Here is a 22,060-nt window from a genome sequence, read left to right on the forward strand (position 1 = left end):
TGGACTCAGTTGTTTTTCATGTGTACATTGATGACATCAACTCTGCCTTACTATTACTCTTTTGATTTCTTTACTGTTGCTAATCCAGACTGTTTATCTGCCATTCATTAGTGGGCAATCAGAAATTTCCTCCAGTTGTACATAGCGAAAGCTAAAACCATTGTTTTGAACTATACTGTAAGTGCCATTATTGACTGCTTCCCTTGGGATATGAACCTGCAATAATGCCAGCCTGTTCTCAACCTGGTATTATTTCAGCTCTAAAAAAGCTTCCAACCTAATTAATCTGATTACCTAATTTCAGCTCTAAAATGATCCAACTTCATGTCTGTCCCAGCGTATCTGTTGCTGAAGCTCTAACTTTATTGCTGCTGCATTAAATTCCAATATATGACTGCCTTCTCTGCAACATTTTAATTTATGAAGCTTGAGGTGGTCCAAAACTGCTGCCCCCGTTTTCTCAGAATCCTAAATGTTTAGATGCTTATGGAGACCATTCAGCCCATCATGTCTGTGTAGCCTCTCCAAGTGAACATCATGACTTGCATTATTCTACTGCATTTGCACATAGATGATTATTTAAATATAGAAACAAATGCCTTCTTGAATGTCTCAATTGAACATGCCTCCATCACACTTACAGGTAATGCATTCTTGTCGTGAATCATTCATTGAGTTTTTTCTCATCATATTTCCTTCTTTTTCAGATCACTTTTATAAATCTGTGCCCCTTCCCCTTTATAAGCAGAAACTGTTTCTACATATCTACCCTATCATGCCCCCTCATGATTTTTAAAACTTCTATCAGATTTTCTCTTGACCTTCTCTCTAAGTGGGGCAGGTTTGACCTTCCAATTTATCCTCAGCCAGCATTTCTCATTCTTGTGTTTTCTCCCATGTGTTTAAGTCCTTCCTATAGTGTGGTATCCAGAACTGTACACTGTACTCCAGCTGAGATCTAATGCAGGTCATTCTGCTATAAACGACAGTTGCATTCCTCTACAACCCTGTGCTATAGACAATTGCACTTTGGAAAACCCTGTAGAAAATCGTGCTATCGCAGATCATCGTGGAAAATTGCAATATCCATTTGTCCACGATGCATTATTCGTGTTAGAACCAATTCGGATTGTCAAAGCGTGTTATACCAGAATGACTTGCAAGTGTTTTGTACAAGTTCAGCATAACTTCCTTGCTTATACTTGCCCCTATTAATAATGCCCATCTCAAGAAGGAACAGCGCTCTGAAAGCTTATGATTTCAAATAAACCTGTTGGACTGGTGTCATGTGACATCTGACTTTGGTCCATCTGGAATAAGATAAACCATTGTTCTGCACTATCATGCTAAACCTTGAGATAAAGTTATCACTGTGATCTAAATGTTCACCCGTTGACACTGGATTTATTTGGTTCTAAAAAATTAGATGGACCAAGTCTATGGAGCAAAATGTTGAATCCGTTTTGGTGGAGACCAGTAAGGGGGAGAAGTCACTGGTGGGAATAGTTTGTAGGCCACCCAGTAATATTTCTACAGTGGCACAGGCGATCAACCAAGAAATATCGTGATGCATGTAAGAATGGAAAGATAATAATTGTGGGGGACTCATTTACTCATTTAAAAATATAGTAATAAGACATCTGGGTGTAAAGGGTTCCATCAGGCAGAGGCAGCATCGATTCAGAAAGGGAAAGTCACATTTAAGAAACTACTGGAGTTCTTTGAGGATGTACCAAGCGCGGTGTTTGGAGGGGAACAGGTGAATGTTGTATACTTGGATTTCCAGAAGGCAGTCCATATAGTGCCATATAAAAGACTCCTCTAATTAGATAAGAATGCGTGGAGTTGTGGGGAATGTACTAGCATGGATAAGGGACTGGTTAACCAATCAAAAGTAGAGAGTTTGGATAAATGGGTGTTTCTCTGGTTGGAGATCAGTGGTGAGCGGAGTGCTGCAGGAATCTGCATTGGGCTATATAAAACAAAAATTTGGAAGAGGAGACTAATTGCAACGTATCCAAGTTTGCTGATAACACTAAATTGAGTGGAACGACAAACTGTGCAGAGGATGTGGTGGGTCTGCACAGAGGTTTAGATCAGTTAAGTGAGTTTGCAAGGGTTTGGCAGATGGGAGTAATATGTTGGTAAATGTCAGGTTATCCACTTTGGAAGTAAAAATAGTAGGTCAGAGTATTACTTAGATGATGAAAGATTGCAGCATGTTGTTGTGCACTGGGACTTAGTGATTCATATATGAACACTCCTAAAAGTAGATTTGCGTTTGCAACAGGTAATCAGGAAGGCCAACGGAATATTGGTTTTCATTGCACGAGGAATTGAATTTAAAAGCAGAGAGGTTCTATTGCAATTGGACAAGGTGTTAGCGAGGCAGCATCTGGAGTATTGGGCACAGTTCTGATCTCCTTACTTGAGGGAGGATATACTGGCTTTGGAGGCGGTGCAGAGGAGGTTCACCAGGTTGACTTCTGACATGAAGGGGTTACCCTATGAGGAGAGGTTGAGCCACTTGGGACTGTACTTGCTAGAATTTGGAAGAATGAGAGGGGATCTTAGAGAAACATTAAAATTATGAAAGGGATAGAGAAGATAGAGGCGGGCAGGTCATTTCAGCTGGTGGTTGAAACTAGGACTAGAGGACATGGCCTCAACATTAGGGGGAGTAGATTTAGGACAGGATGAGGAGGAACTGCTTTTCCCAGAGAGTACTGAATCTATGGAATTCTCTGCCCAAGGACGCAGTAACAGCAGCTTCATTAAATATATTCAAGACACAGTTGGGTGAGTTTTTGCATGGTAGGGAAATTAAGGGTTATGGGGATAATGCAGGTAGGAGGAGCTGAGACGATTGATAGATCAGCCAAGATCTTAATGAATGTCAGAGCAGGCTCAATGGGCCGAAAGGCCTACTCCTGCTTCTATTATTATGATGAGTCCAAGCGTATGTTCTTTGTTGGACTGGACGTGTATTGGTGTAGGAAATTCTTCTGCACGAAATTAAGGAATGCTTGCCCCCCTCTGCCCTTTACAATTCAAGTATCCTGGTTTATATTTCGGTAATTAAAGTTCCCCATTGTTATTTCTCTATATTACGGACATTCTTCTAATTTCCCTGCAGATTTGTTCTTCTGCATTCTTCCCACTTGCTGGGAGCCTATAGACTATACTGAGTGATGTAATTGCTCCTTACCTCGAGCCACATTGATTTAGTTCTTGAATTGAGTCATACAGCATAGAAACAGACCCAATGGTCCAACCAGTCCATGTTGACCATAATCGCAAACTAAACCTGCGCTTGACTCCTATCCCTCCAAACATTTCTTATTCATGTACTTATCTAATTGTCTTTTAAACTTTGTAACAATACCCATATCCACCACTTTCTCTGGAAATTCATTCCACACACAAACCTCTTTCTTTGTTTCTAAAAAATAATCCTCATGTCTTTTTTTAAAATTCTTCCTCCTCTCACCTTTAAAAATATCCCCTGTAGTCTTGAAAACTCACCCTATATAAAAGAGAACTGCTATTCATCTTATCTGTACCACTCCTGTACCAACCCAACCACCCTGTGGCTCAACATTTCAATTCCCCCTCCCACTCCACCAAGGATATGCAGGTCTTTGGACTCCTCCATCGTCAGACCACAACAAAACGACGGTTGGAGGAAGAACGCCTCATCTTCCGCCTAGGAACCCTCCAACCACAAGGGATCAACTCGGATTTCACCAGTTTCCTCATTTCCCCTCCCCCACCCTGTCTCAGTCAAATCCATCGAATTCAGCACCGCCTTCCTAACCTGCAATCTTCTTCCCGACCTCTCCGCCCCCACCCCAGTCTGACCTATCACCCTCACCTTGACCTCTTTCCACCTATCACATTTCCGACGCCCCTCCCCCAAGTCCCTCCTCCCTACCTTTTATCTTAGCCTGCTGGGCAAACTTTCCTCATTCCTGAAGAAGGGCTTATGCCCGAAACGTCGATTCTCCTGTTCCCTGGATGCTGCCTGACCTGCTGCGCTTTTCCAGCAACACATTTTCAGCTCTGATCTCCAGCATCTGCAGACCTCACTTTCTCCACTCCTTTATTTTGTAAACCTCTATTAAGTCAACTCTCAATCTCTTACGTTCCAGTGGAAAAAGTTCCAGCCTCCCTTTATAACTAAAACCCATCATTCCCAGCAACATCCTGATAAATGTTTTCTGCACTCTCTCTCGAGCTATGACAGGGTGACTAAAATTGGACCCAATATCCTCACATTCTAGCACTGCAAGGCTACTGTTATCCAATTCTACCCGTCCTCCTTTCATTCCTTTCTTATACCTTGTATCTAGGAATCTTTAACACCAATTCTTGCCCTTCCTGCAGTCAGATCTCCACTATCTTATTTCCACATGGTATTCAGCACTGTAACACGCCAATCTAATTTATTATACTTCATGCCTTCATATACATACACAGTAATCGTAATTTAAACTCAGTATTTTCTCCTTTTTTCCAACTTCACCCATTAACTTGTTGTTCTGTTAGTACAAAATGTCTCTCTTGCGTATTTGCAAACCTTGATATTCCATTATTCTCTCTAGGTTTCTGCATCCCTTCTAAGTTAGCTAAAATTACACCCAGCAGCATCCCAGAAGGAAGTCAGTTCTAACCATCTTCAAATTTAACTTATCTGGCTTGTACGGGTGCCATCTTCCCCCAGATCCAGTTGCAGGAGTTCTTTCTGCATTATCTTTCCAACCATGCATTCATCTGCCTTATTCTCTTTCTAAACTCACTTGCAAGTGGCCCTGGGATTAATCTCAAAGTTGCTACATTTGAGGTTCTGCTTGTACCCAGCTTTCTAAATTCTGATTGCAGAACCAGGTCCCTCTTTCTTTCTTCCCAAATTATTGGTATCAATGTGGGCCATTATCTCTGGCTATTTACCCTCTCCCATGAGTGTACTCTGCGTCTGCGCTGTGACATTCTTGACCCTACACCAGAGGCAACATGCCTGAGAAACTAATGAATCCCTCTCACGTCCTTCCTCTTCCCCTTCTGTAGAGCCGAGTCACTTGTGGTCCCAAAAATGTAGTTCTGACTCCACTCCCTCATCAACTTCCAAAATGGAAAACTGAATTAGGAGTGAAATTCTGAGGATTCCTGCATGTTTCTCTTGGATACCTGGCAGTCACCCATTCCATTTCTGCCTCCAGACCCTTGAGTTGCAGTGTGATCATGGGGATTTGCAATAATGACTTCAACTGCTGTTCGAGCTCTGAAATCTGGAACTCCAGTTTGTGCAGCTGGCAGCACAAGCCGTGTTGCCATGTTTAAATTTTAATTCCCTTACTTTAACTTTATATCGCTTGTATTTCTTTTATTTATGTTCGCCCCGACTTTCCCTTATTGCTTGTGTTTCTCCATTAAATTCAGTTATAGCTATTAACCAATGAACTTACTGGAAAAGAGTCAGAGACAAAAACCTCCTTTCTTCCCTTCACTAAACTCCTCATTCAACACGTCTTGCTACTTACAGAAATCCTAATTCTCTTTCACCTCTCTGCTCAGTAATGTGCAGTGGCTCCTAATCACTGCATTGATTTTTCAAGCTCTCATACTTCACACCCCCCCCCCCCCAAAGTATCCCCAAATGCTATTAAATTTGGGTCTCCTGCACATCCTTATTTAGGTCACTGCCAGGTGGTGTAAGTCATATTTGCTGAAATAAAGCCCCTGACAACTCTTCACCCCTGCCTTGTTTTCTTTCTTGAAGACAGGACTTAAAACTTATGTGCTTAAAATAATTTAAAATCTGCTCTAAATATCTCAGTTGGTTAGTCAGAGTCCTGCTTTATAATGCTCTTGTGAAAAGTTGTTGAACTTTTTTTTTACATCAGAGGGGCTATAGATAAATCCTGAAAGCAATTTCAGCATATTTAACGTATGAATTACATTTTAATGGAGAAAGTATATGGTCATACAACTTTTCAGTGTCAAGCCTTATTTGACATTGTGTACAAATCTAGCTTAATTTGCCAATATTTTCACTTCAGATGTGAATATCTTCTTCAAGAGAAGGGACAAACATTCGTACACCAGATCCAGACAAGGTTTCCAAATCTATTTGATCTCCAGGTAACCACATTTTATTGCAGAGTAATACCTTAAGTTTATTTTTAAAATCTGTTTGTCTCCCTTTCAAATTTGTGAATATTTTCCATTTTTTTTAAAGCTGCATTCCAGTTCGGATGACATTTTGGAGGAAACTCAGACCCCAGGTAACGTGGTGAACTTTGTGAAAACAGGCAATTTAACTGTTTGCTACAATTTCGTTCTTTTCAATTCACAACATTCCCTTGCACCTATTTTGCATCATCAGTAAATTTGGATACATTTAATCCCGACTCACCCCATTCCCTTGATACTTTTGGGTCTTTTCCTCTTCCTAGTTTTAAACTGGTGTAGTGTATTTTTTTTCTGTATCTGTCTACCAATTAGTACAATTTGTCGATCTACTATCCCTAGACTACTTTGAAAGCTAGTAGTTCCAAATAAACTTGTTGGACTATAACCTGGTGTGTGATTTTTACTTTGTCCATCCCAGTCCAACACTGGCACCTCCAAATCATAAATCATAAAAGTTCTTTTACCTGGTGTTGGGGGAGTGCAGAACTAGAGGGCATTGGTTTAGGGTGAGAAGGGAAGGATATAAAAAGGGACCTGAGGGCCAACATTTTCACGCAGAGGATAGTGTGTGTATGGAATGAGCTGCCAGAGGAAGTGGTGGAGGCTGGTAGGATTACAGCATTTAAAAGGCATCTGGATGGGTATATGAATAGGAAGGGTTTGGAGGGATATGGGCCAAATGCTGGCAAATGGGACTAGATTAGGTTAGGATATCTGGTCGGCATGGATGAATTGCAACAAAAGGTCAGTTTCCGTGCTGTACATCTCTATGACTTTATGACTCTATAATAGGCCTCTCCCTATAGTTCAAACCCTCCAGCCTTCTAAATCTGAACCCTTTCAAATTTCACAACATCTCTCCAATAGGAAGGACACCAGAATTGCAGGCAATATTCCAAAAGTGACCTAACCAATGCCCTGTACAGCCGCAATATGACCTCTCAACCCCTATACTCAATGCTCTGATCAGTAAAGGAAAGCATACGAAATGCCGTCTTAAAAGGGTTTAGAGGGACATGGGCCAAATGTTGGCAAATGGAGCTATCATATATACTCAAGTAATAGTCAGATTTTTTTGACTACTTTCTAAGGTTAAATTTATAAGGTTGACTCTTGCATGGAGACTCTTTTTGATGGGCTGACATTCATGCCTGTCCAAATTCATACTGTATTAGCAGAAGCCTAATTGATCTCTAATAAATAAAGAAAAACAAACATTATGGTAATTCTGAAAACCTGGAGCAGCGCATGACAGCCAGCGGACTGGAAGACTAGGAGCAGAGCGGAACAATCAGCGGACTGGAAAGCTGGAGCGGGACGTGATGGCCGGCATATTGACTCATAAACGTTGATCTATTATCTGTGAAGAACTAAGGTCGACGTTTAGATGAGATATGTCGAAAATTACAGGTTATTTGGCCAAACATAGAGGGTTGACTTTTACGTGAGATCGACTATTACTTGAGTATATGCAGTAGAATAATTTAGGATATCTGGTTGGTGTGGGCGAGTTTGATCAAAGGGTCTGTTTCCATGCTCTGTTGCTATGTGACTCTAAATGTCTTGTGAAAGTGCATGTACCTTTTACATCCCTTGCATTACGATTCTCATTCTCTGTTACCTCATCAAAAAGTTCAATTGAGTTAGTTAAAACTGTTTCATTTATCAAATTGGTATTAACTTTATTTAAATAGTCCATATTTTGTTCTGGATTGTTTCTGATAGCTTTCCACTGCTGAGATTAAACTAGCTAGCCTGTAGTTGCTGAATTCATCCTTGCACTGTTTGAATAATAGCATTTTAAATTCTTCAATCCTCTGTTGCTACCCCTGCATCTATGTGGGATTGGACAATTCTGGTGCATCTCAAATTGTTTGCTGTTATTGCCCTCAGCATCCTGAGAGAGATCTGGCCTGGTGATTTCAACTACAAGTACGGCCAGCTTTTCACATATTTCCTATCCGACTTTAGTTCCTCCTTCACTGTGAAACTGGCAAGTTTTCTTGATAAAGATAAATACGCAGTATGTGTTTAGTACCTGAGAATGCTGTTTGCATCCTGTTGGCCCCATCTGTCTTTTCACTACCCTTTTACTATTTGTGTCTATATAATTTGATCCTTTTGAGTCTTTGTCACAATCTGGTGAATCTATGCTGTACTCCTTCCAAGTACAGTCTGTGCTTTCCTAAATGTCTTGTGCCAAGATAGTGTGTTGCATTGTTTTGAAAGGCTTGAAATTCTAATTTACTTGGGATGCTTCTTGGAATTTCTTTTACTACTTGTGTTAAAAATGTACTTTACTGTGTTTAATTTTTCACAGTTGTTCATTTTGGAGCTGGGGAAAATAGATCAGAAGATGCAATCATGATGAATACGCCAGTGGTTAAGGGTGCTATGGAAATGGGTTTTGATCGAAGACTCGTAATGCAGAGCGTTCAAAGAAAAATCCTTACAAGTGGAGAGAATTATAAGTCAGTTATTGAACTTGTGACTGACTTGCTGAATGCCGAAGATGAAGAAAGACGGGAAGACAAAGAAAGAAGATTGGAGGAAGTAGCTGAAGGTATTTCAACTAATTTGCCATGTCTCCGCTTGATTAATTATATCATTTATATCAGACAGCTGCATCATTTGAATCAAGAATGAATGTTTAATTATAGTTTTGCAAGTATGAAAAAGTTACAGACTACTTTACTCTAATGTTGGGCTGGGGTGGACAAAGTTAGAAGTCACATTACACCAGGTTATAGTCCAACACGTTTATTTGAAATCACATGCTTTTGGAGCGCTTCTTTGTCAAGTGAAGTGAGCAGTGATCTGAAAGTTGTAGTTTTTAATAAACCTGTTGGATTATAACTTGTCGTTTGATTTCTGTCTTTATAATAAATAACTATACTTATGAATTTAAAAATCACACAATACCAAGGTTACAGTCCAACAGATTTATTTGGAAGCACTAGCTTTTGGAGCGCTGCTCCTTCAGGTGATTATAGAGTATAAGATCGTAAAACACAAAATTTATAGCAGAAGTTTAGATCATAATGCAACAGAAATTATATATTGAGTGTTTAAGTCTCACATCTTTTAAATGACCATGTTGGTTTCGGTTCGTTCTTCTGTAAATCCCATAACTTTTTTTAAAGTTCATTCTCAAACAAGCTTTATTGGCCCAGATAATGCATTGAAGCTGTGAGGCGCCCTGTGTGAGGTTGTCTGTGCCCCAATACGCGCTCTCATACTCCCCACACGCGCACCCTCACACATACTCCCACCTGCGCGCACACGTTTTTGGGGTGAACTTGTACTTGCATGATTACATTTATTTTGCTCAAAAACTGCATGAATCTATGTAAAATTCTGTAAATCCCTTTACTAGAAATAAAATCAGTCTGAACATTGGGACACAGACAGCCTCACACAAAGCACCTCACACCTTCAATGCATTATCTAGGCCAGCATGGCACCTATTGTTAAGTTCACTTGAGAATGTAGCTTTAAAAAAATTCTGGGATTTACATATGAAAGAACTGAAACCAACATGGTCATTCTAAAAAATGAGAGACTTAACAAACAATCCAGGTTGTCTTCAATATAATTTCAGTTGCATCACACTGTAAACCTTTGCTACAAATTTTGTGTCCTACGATCTTATACTCCACAACCACCTGATGAAGGAGCAGTGCTCCGAAAGCTAGTGCTTCCAAATAAACTTGTTGAGCTATTGGCACCTCCAAATCAGTCGATACTTATGAATGATTTTATAATGCAATACAGTGGTTGAACTATTTCTTTCCAGGTGCATAATGGAGTTTTGGTTGCTGTGTTGAAGTGTCTTAAGGACCCCTATATCCAGCTTTAATTTGTGCATTTTTGAATAATTATATTTATATCATTATATTTACTGTGTACAACAAGTTGTTGGTTTGTGCCACAAAATTATGCACAATGTAAGAAAGCTGTTAATTTAAGATTTCAACACATTTAAGGGAACATAAATGCTTAAAATTACATCAAAATCTGTTAATTTGGTTTTCAGTTATACTCTGAAGTATTTTCAACTTCTTTGAAGTGACAAAGTAAATTTGGACAGAGGATTTTACTGATAAAGCCATGCAGCCGTCTCACTAGGGTGGGATTGGTTCCAGATTTGATTGTCAGTCATATTGAATCAGCTGATTTTTTTTTTCTTCTTCATATGAGGCAATGGTAAAACACTGTTTAGCTAGGGTCATTAACTTGTATGAAAAACATTATGACTTGCTGCTTTTGCTTGCTGCTTTGGCTAAGGACAAAGGCAGATTTGATCTTGGCTTTGACATTTATGATATACTGTTCGCCCTTCAAGCTCGAACTGGTGAAAATTTACTGTTCAAAACATAGGGAAGAGAGTGTTTGGTTAAGTTGACTCCTTTTAAGATGAAACTAGAGTTGGGAGAGTATTCTTTTTGTGATTCTACTAAATTAATGATTTTTTTTGTATATGAATACCTTGAATCCTATTAGAGCACACATAACGTGTATTAGCTAACATAATATTTCAATGCATTTGTTACAGTGCTGTTTTTCGAACACAATATAAGAAAGCTGTTCATTTAAGATTTCAAAACTTAAAACTTTGAATTTCCCTTTCTCCTTTGCAGATGATGTAATGCTACTCAAGAAGAATTGTGTTGCTTTGAGTCAGAATTTGACAAAAGTAATACCCTTACTTGATGATCTAGAAACACGATCTTTAATTAACAAATCAGAAAGTGAAACCATTAAACAAAGACCTCAGGCAAATGAACAAGCCAGAGAGCTACTTGATACAATAATTCGTAAAGGAAATGCAGCAGCTGAGGCATTTAGAGATGTCCTTTTGGTTAATGAGCCAGAATTGCATGAAAGGTTGTATGGTAAGTAATTAGTTGTGTCCCTGCACTCATCCCAGAACATTAGTTATGTCTGTAATTCTGTTGCTCTGCATTAAAATATAATTGAGTTTGCCTTCTGATGTACAGGGTTATATATATTCTTGGCAATTATGGTTTTTTTAAACCGTAGTGAGATGCTGACTATATAGGGTTATTGCTGTCAAAATGCTTGCTGGCGTGACTGATGCTAGTATCCTAATAAGTAGATTTAAAGTGAAGTTAGTTTTTAGCCAGGTACTATCTTTCCGTTTTTCCTTTTCAGTTGAATTTGATTTGGCTAAAGTTTAATTATTACAGAAACCAATTAATATGAATGCTTTAGAAGGTGGAGGCTGGTCCAATTGCAACATTTAAAAGGCATCTCAATAGGTATATAAATAGGAAGGGTTTTGAGGGGTATGGGCCACGTGCTGGCAAATGGGTCTAGATTAGGCTGAGATATCTAGTCGGCATGGGCAAGTTGGACCAAAAGGTCTGTTTCCATGCTGTACGTCTCTGATTCTAAAATTGTGAAATATGCTGTTGATCCAGCAGTTTATGCAGCAAGTGAAATCAAGTTGATTGTTTCAGGCCAATACTGAAGCAATACTGAAACCTATTTTATCAGTTTGCTGCAGCCCCACTGGGCTACTTTTCTTTCACTCCTGTTGAGTCTTTTCCTACATCCAAATGTTGTGACTTTTATGTCACGTGTAACTTTAACACCCCAATTCCTCCTCGCACACTATCTTGTTGCAGAACCTTCAGTTGGCTGTGCCTTTGTCCCCAACTCCTTTCTAAACTTTTAAAGTCCACCTTATCACTTGTTTTTGAAAAGGATACAAAAAGTGAATGTAAGTGACCCACTATGAATCCTTTTCCAACCCTGTCACTGTCCAACTTTTGAACAAGCGATTTAGGGATATTTCTGCATCTTAGATAAGTTTCAAGTCTGTACAGGTTTGTTCTTGTTCTGTACTGTATATATATAAAATCTCTAATCTGTTTCATATTTCAGTTAAAAAGAATTTGTCTTATTCAACATCAGATTTGATGGGTAAGTTTTATTTTTTCCCTTCTACACCACTGCTTTCACATTATATATAACTATACCTGTGCATTAATTATAAACAAATAGAATTTATAATTAAAACATTGATATTAAATAATGTTCAATGAAGAGTGAAGGAAGACATTCTGGGAGCAATGAGGCAGTCAAGGCAATGGGTCAAGTGCTGAGAATGTGATTAGAATTGTTAACTATTGATTTTGACTGATACAGATTCATTTTTCTATGCTGTAGACCTGAGATTCTGTCAGCATCAAAGTTACCTAAAGCTAAAGTGACAGCACAGAACTGTTTACATGCCCAACAACAGTAGGTGGGCTGTCATTCCACAACCAATGGAACAGATGATAGTTCTGCAGTACTGCCGTATTCATCTATTTGTGAATGGTGGGGACAATTAAACGATTAACTGAGGGCTCCATTAATTTCCCCATCCTCAATGATGAATGAGATTAGCACATGAGTGAAGACAGGTCTGAAGTATTTGCATCATTCTTGAGCCATCAGTGCCAACTAGCTGACCCACCTTGGCCTCCTGAGGTTCCTAGCATCACAGAAATACTCTAACCATTTTAATTCGCTCCATATGGTATTGAGAAATTGCTGAAGACAATGAATACTACACAGGCTATGGACACTAACTTGATTTTGGTAATCATACTGAAGACTTGTGTTCCAGAACCAAGTGCACACTTCACTAAGCTTGGCTATTTACCTAAACTTTGGCGAAACATGTCTTGACCAGTTACCACCCTATCATTCTACTTTCAACAATCAGTAAAATGTTATAAGATGTACAGATGATTCTCCTAGAACACCGTAGTTGTGTTCCAGCAAAACCTTGCTTCATAGAAAATCGCTTAATATAAATAATAGGGCCTGTGGGCAAAGTAGGGCTAGGAACAGACCAGGAAAAGAAAAATCACTCCCAATCCCTCACCACTCACCCAGAAATCTAATTTAAAGTATAGCATAGCCAGAATGAAGGTATAAATCATAGTTATCAGTGAAACAGAAGTAAATTTAACACAGTACATATTTAAAAATATTGTTAATGCAGGGACAGAGGGTCATCTTTGTGCAAAAGTTAGCCTCCCTCATTCCTATTAAGCAAGCTATATCACATTCTGTCATCATGCTCAAAACACTTCATAACACCTGGCTTCTCTTCAGTGTTATTGTCTTTTGCATTCACCACCTGTATTTTCAACACCAGGATGCTAACATTCTTGTGACTGCCCTTCCAATTGATAATCTAGGAGTAGTGTACCTTTCACAGGACATTGCACCCTGTACAGTATCTCTCACAGCTGCTCTATCGATAGCTAATGTCACCGGGTGCACAGTTTCACATTAAGGCTGGCACTGATATTGGCGCATGCGCAGTTCATGCAGAGACTTCAGCACAGACATTGGCGCATGCTCAGAATAAAGCACACAAAAACAATCACCGCTGGAATCGTGTTACTATGAACAGAGGTAAGTGTTCTCAAACAAACCATTCCCTAATTCCTCAGCGACATTATAACAAAATCATGCTGCCGAAATGCACAACATCTGAAAGCTATCTGTAATTACGATATAGAGAAGGACATTGCAAAGCAATAACCTGCTTGTTGGCACTTCGTTTTGGTTCCACAAGGGCCACTCCAATAAAAATTGGAGTTTTTGTTCAAACAGACATTAATGCTGAACTCCAAGGGTGAGAATGATTGCCATTGACATCAAAGCAGCATTTAACCAAGTTGGCATTAAGAAGCCCTAGGGAAACTAGAGTTAATGGAATAGAGTGTAAACACTTGCTGCTTGTTGAAGTCCTGCTGAGCACAAAGGAAGATTGTTGTGGATACAGAAATGTCAATCATCTCAGCCCTGAGACATCACTGTAGGTGTTCCTCCGGTTACTGTCCTAGGCCCAATTATCTTCAGTTCTTTCCTCAATTACCTTGAAGCTTACTGATGTTTGAATAATGGTTAAGGCTGTTTGCAACTTCTCAAATATTGAAGTCGTCTGTGTCCATATGCAGTCAGACCTAGACAACATTCAGGCTTGGGCTGATAAATATCAAGTAACATTCATGCCAGACAATTAACATCTCCCTCTAGAAGGAATCTAACCATTTGTCCCTTGACTTTAAATGGTGCTACCATTGCAGAATCCCCCATTATTACCATGTTGGGGTTTACTATTGACTACATGCTGAACTAGACCAGCCATACAAATACTGTGGCTACAAAAGCAGGCTAAAAGGCTATGAATTTAACAGAATAATTTGGATCAGGTTGTAAGTTTGCTCGCTGAGTTGGTAGGTTTGTTTGTGACCATGCTAAATTAACACCATCAGTGAGCCGCTGGTGAAGCACTGGAGTTCTGTCGCATTTGCTATTTGTCTCAGTTTGTTGTCGTGGGTGATATCACTTCTGGTTGTTCTTCTGAGAGGTTGGTAGATGGGATCCAAATCAATATGTTTGTTAAGAGTTCCTCTAGGAATTCCCGTGCGTGTTTTTGTTTAGCCTGTCCCAGGATGGAGGTATTGTCCCAGTCGAACTGGTGTCCCTCTTCATCTATGTGTATGGATACAAGTGATAGTTGGTGATAGCTTTTGGTAGCTAGTTAGTGCTCATGTAATCTAGGAAGATTTAAGCAGTCCTTGGATAAGCACATGGATGATGATGATGATATAGTGTAGGAAGATGGGCTTAGATTAGTTTGCAGCAACATTGAGGGCTGAAGGGCCTATTCTGCGCTGTATTGTTCTATGTTCTATCCTGGTGGTTAGTTTCCCACCCATCTGTCCAATGTAATATTTGTTGCAGTCCTTGCAAGGTATTTTGTGTCTGACGTTTTATTCTGCTGGTTGTTGGTACAGAGTTCTCTTAAATTCATCAGGAGCTGGTACAGTATGGTGATAGGTTTGTGAGCTACCACAGTGCCTAGGGGCCGGAGTAGTCTGGTCATCATCACCGAGATATCTTTAATGTTTGGCAGGGTGGCTAGAGTTACTGCGGTGTGTTGTCTTCTTGTTTAGGTCTGTTGTGTAGTCTCACTTTCTAGTACACTGATGTACAGGATCAGCAAAGGAACTGCAACACAAACTGAAACAGCGAGTAGAAGACTCAAGCCACCACACCCATTCCTCCAAGGAATTCTTTAACATCATCAAAGACACCACGGTAGAGAACGACGAGGTCATGGTCTCCGTTGACATGATGGTCCTATTCACATCCATAAACATCATCCTCACCAAAGAAGTGAATTGAATTGAATTTTATTGTCAAGTGTACCGAGGCACAGTGAAAAGCTTTGTCTTGCGAGTAGTACAGGCAGATCACAGAGTTAAATAGCATAGATAAGTAAATAATAGGTGAACAGCGGCAAAAACAAAAACACAGGTACATGCAAGTGCTAGGAGTTTGAGAGTCCATTCAGTATTCTAACAACAGTCGGGTAGAAACTGTTTTGAAACCGGCTGGTGTGTGTGTTCAGGCTTCTGTACATTCTTCCCAGTGGTAGAAGTTGTAGAAAAGCATTGCCAGGATGGGATAGATCTTTGAGAATGCTGGCGGCCTTTCCTTGACAGCGGGCCTGGTAGATGGATTCTATAAATGGGAGGTTGGCCTTTGTTGTTATCCAGGCCGAGTTCACCACTCTCTGTAACTGGCTCTGACCTTGAATGGTACAGCTGCCATACCAGGTAGTGATGTATCCAGACAGAATGCTCTCAATGGTGCACCTATAAGAGTTGGCAAGGGTGTTTGCTGTCATGCCAAATTTCCTCAGCTGCCTGAGGAAGAAGAGACGTTGTTGGGCCTTTGTAACCAGTGCGTCCACATGAAGGGTCCAAGAAAGCTTGTTGTTGATGACCACTCCCAGGAGCTTGACACACTCCACTTGTTCCACCTCTGTGCTGTTAATGTGTAGGGGGGCATGAGTAACATCCTGCCGAAAATCAATAATGAGTTCCTTGGATTTGCCTGCATTGAGAGCTAGGTTGTTGCCAGTGCACTATTTTTCCAGGTCTTCCACCTCCCACCTGTAGTCTGTTTCGTCGCCATCTGAGATTCCAATGGTGAGAGACCGACTATGGTGGTGTCATCAGCGAACTTGTAAATGGCATTAGTCTGGTATTTGGCAACGCAGTCATGGGTATACAGTGAGTACAGTAGGAAACTGAGTACACACCTCTGGGGAGCTCCAGTGTTGAGTGTTAGTGAGATGAAATATTGTCCCCAATCTTCACTGATTGTGTCCTGTGGGTCAAAGAAACACTGGTCTCCCTGCTAGACGAACTAAGGACACAGACACCTGACAGCACCCACTCCATCAGCAAATTAGTAACCTGTGGCTCACGATCAACTTCACCTTCAACGACAAGATCTGCAAACAAATCAATGGGATGCCTATGAGATCATCAATATCAGAACAAACAGCCCTTCCCACAATCCAGCCCAAGCTTTGAGTCAGCTATGTGGATGACACCTTTGTCATCATGAAACATAACCAATTAACAGAAACCCATAAACACACAAACAACATCCTTACCAGTATAAAGTCCACCAAAGAGGAAGAGAACAACAACAGATTCTCCTTCCTAGATGTCACAGTAGAACGAAAAGCCAATGGAGAGCTGCAGATCAGTGTCTACAGGAAAGCGACACACATTGACCAGATACTCAACTACAGGAGCAACCATTCCAACGCCCACAAAAAGAGCTGCATCAGGACATTATTTAAATGAGGTGCGATACACTGCACCACCCAGGAACTTCAAAAAGTGGAGGGAAAACACCTGTACAATGTATTCAGGAACAGTGCGTACCTGACCAGCGCAGTTCACGGATTCCTACACCACAGACCTAAACAAGGAGGCCCAACATGCCCAGTAACTCTAATCACCCAGCCATACATTAAAGGCATCTCTGAGATGACAACCAGACTACTCTGGCCCCTCAGCATCATGGTAATCCACAAACCTACCACCACACTGAAATAGCTCCTGCTGAATTTAACGGACCATGTACCAATAATCAGCAGAACGAATGTCATTATACAAGATACTCTGTAAGCACTAGCCACCAAAAAACATGACCCACTATCACTCGTATCCATATACACACACAAAAAAGGACACCAGTTCGACTGGAACAGTCCATCCATCCTGGGACAAGCTAAACAAAGACACGCACGGGAATTCCTAGGGGCCTGACGTTCAAACCAGGCAATGGCCTAATGGCATTATCACTGGAGTGTTAATCCACAGACCCAGGTAATGTTCCAGGGCCCTGTTCTCGAATCCCAGCATGGCAGATGATGAAATTTGAATTCAGTTACTGAAACTGAATTCAGTAAATATCTGGACCCAAAACAATGTGGTTGAAGCTTAACTGCTCTCTGGGCAAATAGGGATTGGCAATAAATGCTGTCTAGCCAGCGACACCCTCATCCTGTTCCAGAATTAAAAAAACCATAACTCCATTAACAAACTTATTGATTTGGACCCCATTTACCAATCTCTCAGAAAAAGAACCTGAAGTGATATCACCCATCACAACAGACCAAAACACACAAATAAAAAGCAGGATAGAACACCCTTCGTTGGAGGCTCACTAATCATGTTACCTCGCATGTGTGATGAATTGTCTGAGAACAAATCTACCAGCTCAGCAAGCAAGCTTACAACATTGGCTACAAATCTTCTCCAAAATCGCAAAATAATTTGTCTCCTGTCTCCCCAGTCCCTGTCCAGAACACACAAATCCCAATTGGCTGGCACCACATCCAATCACTTATAAGTTTCTCTCCTTTCACCACAAGATGCACTCTTATCACCTAAATGTACAAGGTCAGCTGTTGCATTGGGAGGTTATCACCTACAAATTTCCCTCCAGCTGTACTCCATCCTGAATTAGAACTGCATCACGTGCCTTCATTGTCACTGTGTTAACATCCTGAAATTCTTCCAGATTGCACTAAATCCCAAGAGTTCATCATTTCACAAAGACCGCTTTCCACCACAGTCTTGGGCAGTTAGGGAATGGGTTAAATACTGGCCTGGTCAGCAGCATCAAACCCCGTGTGATGAATAAAATAAGTAAATCAAAGATGTTATAATTTAGGTTTTAAGAATAAAGAAGTTCTTCAAATGTCTTTCTGAAATTCTAATCTACATGGGCTGGATTACCTAATTACAGAGGAGCCTTGATTATCCAAAGGACATGAGCGGGGAGTATTTTGTTTGGTTAATTGAATGCCAGAATACATAGTTTAGCCATGCGATCTTGTTCAGATAATCCGAAATTGGGATAATTGAGTGCCGGATAATCGAGGTTTCTCTGTACTTCACTATGGAAATGCTAGGATTGTTAAATATTGTAACATTCAGACAATGAACTGTTAGTGCATGTGTAAGTTTTTGAAACTAATGAAACTTCTGTTTTCTTTAGGCTTGACCATGGAAGAACAATTGCGAAGGTTGCAGGAAGAACGAACTTGTAAAGTATGTATGGACAAGGAGGTCTCGGTTGTGTTTATAATGTGTGGTCATTTGGTTGTTTGTACAGACTGTGCGCCATCCCTGAGGAAGTGCCCAATCTGCCGTGGTACCATCAAAGGAACAGTTAGAACATTTTTGTCCTAGTCATGATATCTAGTTTCCTGATATGATCAGGAGAACCGTTGAACTGATGGGGTTAATCAAACTGGATGTAAAAAGTGAATTTGAGTGACAGCATGTACAGTCTCTTCATCTTTTAGCTCAGGAATAAATTGGAGTATCTGGTTAAGTAGTCTGATTATACTGAATGCCTCTTCAGTTTGCCTTAAATTTTCTGTAGCTCATACGTTCTTCCATATTCTGATCCAAATCATTTGTATAAGTAACAAACTAAATAGGATCCAGAACTTCTCTCTGTGGAACACCACTAGGACAGGCCTCCAGTCTGAAGAGCAACCCTCCAGCACCACTGTGCTGCTTGTCATCAAGTGGATTTTTGTATCCAATTTACGAGCTCACCCTGAATCCCATGTGACCTAACTTTACTAATTAGACTATCATTCGGAACCTTGTCAAAGACTTTACTGATATCCAAGTAAACAAGGCTATTGCCCTGCCCTCACTTATCTTTTGATAACATCCTCAAAAAACTCAATCAAGTTTGTGAGAAGATTTTCCTCACACAAAACACTGGCTACCCCTAATCAATTTATGCCTCTCAAAATGTCCATAAATCCTATCTTTCATAATCACCTTGAACAATTTAGGGCTATAGTTCTCCAGTTTCTCCTTACGACTTTTCTGAAACAAAGCTACAACATTAGCCATCATGTCATCAGGTACCTCACCCATAAATATAGATGATACAAATATTTCTGCAAAGGGTCTCACAATTTCGTACCTTGCTTCCCATAATGTTCTGGGATACGTTAGGTCAGGTCCTGGAGATTTATCTGCCCTTATATTCTCTGAGTCTTCCCAAACTTCCTCTTGATGTTTTAATAAGTTCATATTACAAAATTTATTTCTCTGCATTCTCTGGACTCCAGACTTTTAAAAAATGCAAAATATTCATTTAGTATTGCTCCCATCTCCTGGGCTTCATACACAAAGGCAAAAACTTTGATCTTTAAGGGGCCCTATCCTCTCTATAGTTACCCTCTTGCTCAATATATTTGTAGAAACTCTGGATTATCCTTAACCTGATCTGTGAATGCTATTTCATGGCTCCTCTGCCTTCCTGATGTCTTTCTTAAGAATGCCCCTTCATTCTTTATATTGATTTGAATCCAGTTGTTTATATCTAAAATTCTCTTTTATTCTTGACTAGGACCTCAATATCTTTATTAATCAATTTTTCCTTATTCTGACCAGCCTTACCCTTCACTCTAATAAAAACAAAATGTCCCTGAATTCTCATCATCATACTCTTGAAATCCTCCTACTTGACAGATGTCTTTTTACCAACAGTCTACTCCAATCAACCTTTGAAAGTTCTTGTCTCACAATATTGGAATTTGCTTCACTCCTATTAAAAACCTTTTATGGAAGTCTTATCCCTTTCCGTAACCACTTGAAATGCTTTCCATAATGCGTCTATTTGTGTGCATAATGGCTTGGTTCAGCAACTGCTCTGCCCACAACCATAAGAAATTACAGAAGGTTATGTGCACAGCCCAGACCATTACGGAAGCCAACCTCCCATCAATAGATACAATCTACACTTGTTCATAGAATCCCTAACTGTGGAAACAGGCCCTTTCTCCCAACAATCCCACACTAACACTCCGAAGAGTAACCCACCCAAACCCATTCCCCATTACTGTACATTTACCCCTGACTAATGCAATTAACCTACACATCCCTGAACACTATGGGCAATTTAGTATGGCCAATTCATCTAACTGGTGGTACTTCGAATTGTGGGAGGAAACCCACACAAACACACGGAGAATGTGCAAACTCCACACACAGTCACCCGAGGCTGGAATCGAACCTGGGTCCCTGGTGCTGTGAAGCAGCAGTGCTAACAAATCAGTTACCATGCCATGGAAAGGCTGCCAACATCATCAAAAAGCCCTCTCTGTTAGTACTGTCCTCCAACCTCCTCCGTCAGGCAGAAGATACAGAAGCTTGAACACGTGAACTAACAGATTTAAGACCACTTCTTTCCTCTCATTAGACTGTGGAAAGACCTCTCATTTCAAATCTAATGTTGAACTTTCTTTTCTCAGTAGCTTTGTATGCTACGTGTATACACACTATGATCTATATGTCTTTGTTTGCTATGATCTACTTGTACTGTTTGCAAAACAAGACTTCACTGTACTTGGGTACATGTGACTGCAATAAATCAAATCAAAGAAAAAAGTGTTTTTATTTTGTAGTCTAGCAGAAGCAAATGCATTTCAGCGTTGGTATGAAAGCCTTTTTAATTGTGCTATGCGGATGCAGATTTACTATGTTTCGTCTTGTTCTCAACCAATATTCTGTTGAACATACAAGTGAGTAAAAACCAAAAGAACTGCAGATGCTATAAATCAGGAATAAAAACAGAAGTAGCTGGAAAAGCTCAGCAGGTCTGGCAGCATTTATGAAGAGAGTCATTGAGTTAACGTTTCAGGTCCGGTGAGAAAGTTCTGAGGAAGGGTCATCAGATGCTGCCAGACTTGCTGAGCTTTTCCAGCTACTTCTGTTTTTATACAAGTGACTTCTGTAGAATATGGGCAGGGCCAAATCAATGACACCATTGGCAGTTTGGACATGATAAGTACAATGTAAACGTAAGTCTTTATTAAATGAAGACTTGTGAGGAGTGTAATTATGGTAAAGGATAATCAAACAAGTCCTTTTTATTTATTCATTCTTGGGATATGGGTATCACTGACTAGGCCAGCATGTATAATTGCCCAGAGAGAAATTAAAAATCAACGACATTGCTATAGGTCTGGAGTTACATGTAGGCCAGACCAAGTAAGGATAGCAATTGCCTTCTCGAAAGGGCTTTATTGAACCAGATGGGTTTTCTGACAATCGATATTGATTTCATGGTCAACATTAGACTCTTGATTCTGAATTTTTATATTGATTTCATATTCTACTGTCTGCCATGGCAGGATTTGACACCAGACCCCAGAACATTAACTGGGGTCTCTGGATTAATAGTCAAATGTTAATACCAGAAGGAGAAAGTGGGGACTGCAGATGCTGGAGATCAGTCGAGAGTATCGTGCTGGAAAAACACAAAAAATTAATGTTTCGGCCATTCCTGATGAAGGGCTTATGCCCGAAACGTTGATTTTCCTGCTCCTTGATGCTGCCAGAGTTAATACCAGTAGGCCCATTATATGATTGAACTGAAGAACAAAAAGGGCAAATTGCACTTCTAGAGGGTAGATTTTTAGAATCCCATA

General features: G+C 40.1%; 1 protein-coding gene across 3 annotated transcripts in view; it reads left to right on the forward strand.

Annotated features, from left to right (window-relative positions):
• The window catches only part of birc2 (baculoviral IAP repeat containing 2), a 37,854-nt gene extending 17,170 nt beyond the window's left edge, over positions 1-20,684 (forward strand). For all 3 annotated transcript variants that reach the window (XM_043691123.2, XM_043691122.2, XM_043691124.2), the window contains exons 4-9: positions 6,060-6,141; positions 6,239-6,284; positions 8,513-8,755; positions 10,833-11,087; positions 12,103-12,141; positions 18,598-20,684. In XM_043691123.2, the coding sequence (XP_043547058.2) occupies positions 6,060-6,141; positions 6,239-6,284; positions 8,513-8,755; positions 10,833-11,087; positions 12,103-12,141; positions 18,598-18,791 (859 nt within the window). In that variant the 3' untranslated portion in view covers positions 18,792-20,684. The remainder of the gene's footprint in view (positions 1-6,059; positions 6,142-6,238; positions 6,285-8,512; positions 8,756-10,832; positions 11,088-12,102; positions 12,142-18,597) is intronic.
• The last annotated feature ends 1,376 nt before the right edge of the window (positions 20,685-22,060 follow it).

The sequence above is a fragment of the Chiloscyllium plagiosum genome, unplaced genomic scaffold (assembly GCF_037043375.1).
Source record: "Chiloscyllium plagiosum isolate Xiang-an unplaced genomic scaffold, Cpla_swu_hap1 HiC_scaffold_6, whole genome shotgun sequence".
Lineage (NCBI taxonomy): Eukaryota > Metazoa > Chordata > Chondrichthyes > Orectolobiformes > Hemiscylliidae > Chiloscyllium > Chiloscyllium plagiosum.